Below are 5420 nucleotides of genomic sequence, written 5' to 3'. Positions count from 1 at the left end.
TCTAGTTAGGCTCCTTTTTATCCATCTTTTATATTTTATTTGTTTTCAGACTTGATACTCGAACGGTTGTGTGCATCTTAGTTATGCAGAGGTTGGGTGTAATGCTTGAATATTTTGAGTAATGAAGCGCCCTTATCGAAAAAATAGAAAAATGTTAAGGTGAACATAAGATGTGCGATACAACAAGATGTAGATTAGCAGTAGTTCAATAAGAGATTGTCGTCTATGGTAAGAGATAACAACGTCGCACCGACGCCAGGTACATGTAGCACGACTACTAGGACGCCAAGTAGACTACGGTGTCTCCCCATGATTTTATCATTTCCTTCTCATGATAGTTGCATACTTATTGCGTAGGAGAATATCCCAGTTTTCTACAGCTCCAAGACAGAATAGTTGGAGTAGGCTAGCATTAGTAACCGACGTAGACTGCGGCATTGACAATGTAGCACAGTAGCAGTTATCATTTTATCTCTCACTGCTTCGATGCATGTTCCACTTGAACATATAATCCCGCCTTCAACAACCTCGCATCTAATGATCTCAAAGTTATAAAAAACAGTGAAAGGTGTTAAGTTGAGTATAAGATGTTGTGTGATACACCAACACGCAAATTATCAGTACCATATATGCGCCCAAGCCATAGTTGTGTTTCCTAGGAATCACCTTCTTTTTTCGCCTTTCCTCTTGTACCATGCGGTGTTTCCTAGGACATGAACCTATGTAAATCTACTTTGTGTAATAAGTCCTCTTACCTCCGCACCTACACCACCCCATTTTCATTATCGTGGGAAAAAACACGGACAATCTCCTATACTTGTGTGCATCACGTCTTCTCAGTCCCAAAGGTTTTCTTAGTGCATGTCTTCATTCTCCATTTTTGGCCTTTGGGATTGTGTGTCCCGCCCATACATAACACCAGAGCCACATCAAGCTCCTTCTTAGACTTGATGACTCTTGGCTGCTCAGTGACATATACCTTGGTTGGGTATGCGACCAACGCATTTACAAGCTCATTTTGCTCCTCAGCGTCTTTGGCATGCTTTCCGGTGTCTATCTTGGTCGCGGACTAGGCAAGAGTTGCCTTTGGTAGTTGCACATCCATGTCCATGATGTAGTCTTTCTCCTTCTAGTCCTGTTCCTCGAACTTGAAAAATGGAAGGTGATTGGATGGCTAGGAATGTTGCCACACTCGTCTGGTGGGGTGTCATTGCGGCTCGAGCTCACCGGATGAGGGTCATTTGTCTCTAGAAAACATGGAAGTATGTGTGATGGCAAGGCAGATGGCACGACAGATGGAGCTGCCACGGCGTGAACGGGTGGGAGATGTCATCGCGAGGCATGCAAAGTGTAGATGAGAGTCTACGATGTGGATGTACGCGAAAGTGGAAGATAAGCGCTATTATATATATATGTGTGCAAGCGGGCAGATAGATGGTTGGGCCGGCACACGAGACACAAGCAATTTTTTTTGAATGACAAAGTGCACTGAATGCACAGGAGAGTGGGGAAAGTGAGTGTCATGGGTCCACAAGTGTTAGAGCCAACAGCGTAGCAGTAACAGGTTGGTACATGTGCTTCTAGTTGGTCCGCATACTAGCTTATAGTAGGTTCCACTTGTAACCTTCTAGTGGGTCCTACATGTGAACTTTTGGTCACCCCAGGTGTAAGCATCGAGAGAGCTGCCTACGGTCCGGTAAAAATGGTTGACTATCCTAAAATATAATAAAATGCAACCGAGGGTTTTAATGACAAATACGGATGTGAAAACATGATTTGTATTGAAGAAAAACCCAATCAATATTGAAGCAACCATTGCATTTGAACAGAAACCATTTATACCAGACAAATATCCATCAACCATAGGAGAAACCTTTACTTCAACTCTCTTAACATTTCAGTATCTCATTTTTGAAAAACAGAAAAACATTTGAATATCTAAACTTAACACTCAAACATATATTGCTGTATATAGTTTATTCTTTGACTCGGAGAGAACAGATAGGCTTAATTAACATGTAGTACTACTTCCGAATGATGTTGAAAGCATTTTGTCTGGGTTGGAGGCTTGGAGCATTCCAAACTTGACATCACGAATCCCAGATAGGCCCAAACGCTGGGATGCCGGCCTTCTTGCACCCGCTGACGACGTCCCTGCTCCCCTCCGGGTTGCTGGTCACTATCACAGCCTCCGCGTTCCACCGTCGCGCTGCGCCGACGGCCAGCTCCGCGACGTTCGGCCGCCCCATGGTCGCCGTGTCGTGCACGATCACACGCCCTGCAAGCATCTTGCTGTTGGCCACTATCGCACTCATCTCGTCGCCGTAGTTGGCGTCGATCCCTTTGGCCACCCACACCACAGATACCTCTGCGGAGCTCGGTTGCATCACGAACGACAGAAACACGCATATGCCTGAGCCCGTCGCGACCATGGTCACTCTCTGGTACATGCTGATGAGGTAGGGCAGGCCGGCGAAGTGGACTCTGCGCACCCAGAGGTGGCTGGGCGGGTCGGAGACGAGGCCTCGGGTGAAGTCCCCGACCGCGCCGGCGAGCATGGAGTGCGTGTCCCGGTCGTCGGAGATGATGCCGAAGGCGTGCCACTCGGAGAGCGGGGAGCGGCTGATGCGGCCGAGCAGGCCAGCCTTGACGCCACCCTGGAAAGTTATGATGGACGCGTGGGTGGACGGGGCGGTGATCGTGACCGGCACGCGGCGCACGGAGAGCCACGGGAGGAAGGTGAAGAAGGTGATGGCGGCCGCGAGCCATAGCTCCTGGCGCTTAGCGAGGGTGGCGACGGTGAGCCGGGAGTAAGATCTGGTCGTCGAGTCGTAGCCGGCGGAGAGCACGACGAAGACCCAGAGCAGCGCGAGCGCGGTCCAGCCGGCGAAACGGTGCGTGCGCTCGAACACGTTGTGGTGGAGGTGGCGAACGAGCGGGAACGCGGCGAGGCACGAGAGCGCGAGGAGCGCGAGTATGGCGGACGCCACGCCCATGATCTCGCGGGGCGTCACCTGGTTATCCTCGAGCGCCCGCACGAGCGCGTACACCAGCCACGCCAGCGACGACACGCCGCAGCCGCTGTGGACCCCACCGAGGGACTGGAGTATGGCCGTGACGCCCGTCTTGACGGCGACAGGCACCCATGGCCGGCCGAGGAGGGCGACCGCGAGCCAGAAGACTGCGCGCAGCACCGTCTCGGAGCGGCACAGCGTGAGCGCGAGGATGTTCCAGATGGCGAAGACGGCGGCGTGACGCTTGGCGTACGGGAATTGGCCGGTCCCCGCGGCAGCGAGTCCCGCCGCGTTCAGCGCGACGCAGAGCACGAAGAGGCGCTTGTACACGGTGAACAGGCCCTGGTCCAGCAGTATGACGCCGAGCCGCGAGTGCCCTTTCGCCGCCGCCCTGACAGGCTTTGCCGACGATGCGAGAGACCTCCTGCTCCGGTTCCGCAAGTCGCATGCCGCCGTTGCAAGAGCCATCTCCTCGTCGTCCTCGATCTCGTCGACCACGAAGGACTCATCGTCGTCACTGTCATCAAGGTCGCAGAAGTGGTTGCTTGTTGCACTGCTGAGTGCTGAACGGAAGGTCGTGGTGGAGTTTCCGCGGTTGATTGGCGGAGGGAACCAGATCCATCGGCCGCCGTTGGGGACGGCCGGGGGCTGCTCAGCAGCACCGGCGGCGTCAAAAGAGAAGGGGCTGACCTGAGAGGGCTTGATCTCGAACGCGACGCCGCGGCAGCTCAAGAACTTGACTGGGGTATGCTTTACTGCTTGACCTTGCTGATCCATGGCGACGATCGGGCAGTAACCTGTGCTGCTCTAGACGCTTGCAGTGTACTATTAGCAGTGTAGAACAGTGCTCACAGTTGCATGGGAGTTGGCTGTGTGGACGATGAGCAGCTACGCCTACGTACTTATAGGCAGTGCACGTCTCTTGGCTACTTCGTATATGCATCGACCATGCAGCCATACGAACGACGATTCAGTCTCATCTGGAGTAGAAAATTGGACGCATATGGCGCCACGGCCGCGCAGTCGACGAACAACGCGAGGTCCGTTTGCGCGTGATCCAGCCCCTTGTCACTTGCCGCGTCGCCTTGGAGATGAAAACGAATGAGGCGCATGGAATCGACCAATATCATTCCCGTTTCTTTATTAGTCAGATACTATTAGGTGCAACAAAAAAAGTTGGACATGGATTATGCATTAGCAAGTAGAAAATGGGCCTTCCCGTCAGGGACGGAGCCAAGAACTCACATCAAGGGGGGCAAGCTATACATGTAATTTGATTGAGGGGGGCTGAACTTGCTAAAGTATCATGATAAAGGAGCTGACATGACTTGTATTACCAAGAAAATCTTGAGCATGGGGGGGGGGGGGGGTAGCCCCTGCTCGTCCCCCCTTGAATCCGTCCCTGCTTCCCGTCCAAAGCTTTAGTCCCAGCCTTTTTGGGCCCGGGAGTAATGTAAGCATTAGTTCAGGTTCCAACGGTTAGGACACCGCACGGGCACAACCAACTTTAGTTCTGGATCAAACGGGACCTTTAGTCTCGGTTGGAGATACCAACTGAGACAAAAATCTTTCGTCCCTACCCACGATACCAAATGGGGCCTTTAGTCCCGGTTGGAGATACCAACCGGGACTAAACTCTTTCTTATATACATCATCGTCCCTACCCAAACCATTTCTATTTAAGTTTTCTCCTCTGTTCCTCCCCAAGGGTTCTAAAAGGTTAGCAACTTCATCATTTCATCTGCCATTGCTAGTTTAGCTCATTTCATGCTCTAGAAGTAGAGAGATTTGTGGGTTTTAGTGTGTTGATATATATGCAATTTGAGCTCAAATTAACTTCTTAGTTTGCATATGTGTAGATGTGGTTTACTTAGTAATTGATCAAAATGAGTATGGAGTAGCAAGTTTTTAAATTAGTGCACAGTTTTTATTTTTGCAGTAATAACATTTATAGCCATATAGTTGGTTTGGTTTTCATTCCATGTGTGTTGTAACTATGAGGCATGTTCTTGAATGTTACAATGGCCGATGATTATACTATGGCGCCATCCAGTGAGAAAAGGTGTCATAAGCCTTGATATGGAGGTAGTATGTGTTGATAAAATGCATGTGTAGTTCATAGTTTAATTATGTATTTGATTCCTATTGTTTTTAGTTAGTAGTATGTCGCATAAGAAAGACACGAAGATCCCCATGTTATTTAAAAGTTACATTCGACTTCTGCATCATGATTGCATTTAGGGTGTTGAGGCATGGGATTAATTTTAGCATCATGATTGTGTTTCTATTGTATCTCTAGCTAGCTAGCTACTCGATCGAGACATATTAATTAATTTGGTCACTACTCTACTTTGGTTTTAATGTGATGAACTTGTATAATTTGGTCACTTCTCTATTCATGATGTT

At 49.9% G+C, this 5420-nt stretch overlaps 1 protein-coding gene across 1 annotated transcript; it reads right to left on the bottom strand.

Annotated features, from left to right (window-relative positions):
- Positions 1 to 2090: 2090 nt before the first annotated feature.
- On the bottom strand, positions 2091 to 3791 carry LOC124663532 (adenylate-forming reductase 06235-like). Its single transcript, XM_047201224.1, has one exon. The coding sequence runs from the start codon at positions 3789 to 3791 to the stop codon at positions 2091 to 2093; it is 1701 nt and encodes a 566-aa protein (XP_047057180.1).
- Positions 3792 to 5420: the final 1629 nt, after the last annotated feature.

The sequence above is a fragment of the Lolium rigidum genome, chromosome 6, assembly GCF_022539505.1.
Source record: "Lolium rigidum isolate FL_2022 chromosome 6, APGP_CSIRO_Lrig_0.1, whole genome shotgun sequence".
Lineage (NCBI taxonomy): Eukaryota > Viridiplantae > Streptophyta > Magnoliopsida > Poales > Poaceae > Lolium > Lolium rigidum.
Note: the sequence above shows the minus strand (reverse complement) of the source record. Positions and strands in the feature narration are given on the sequence as shown.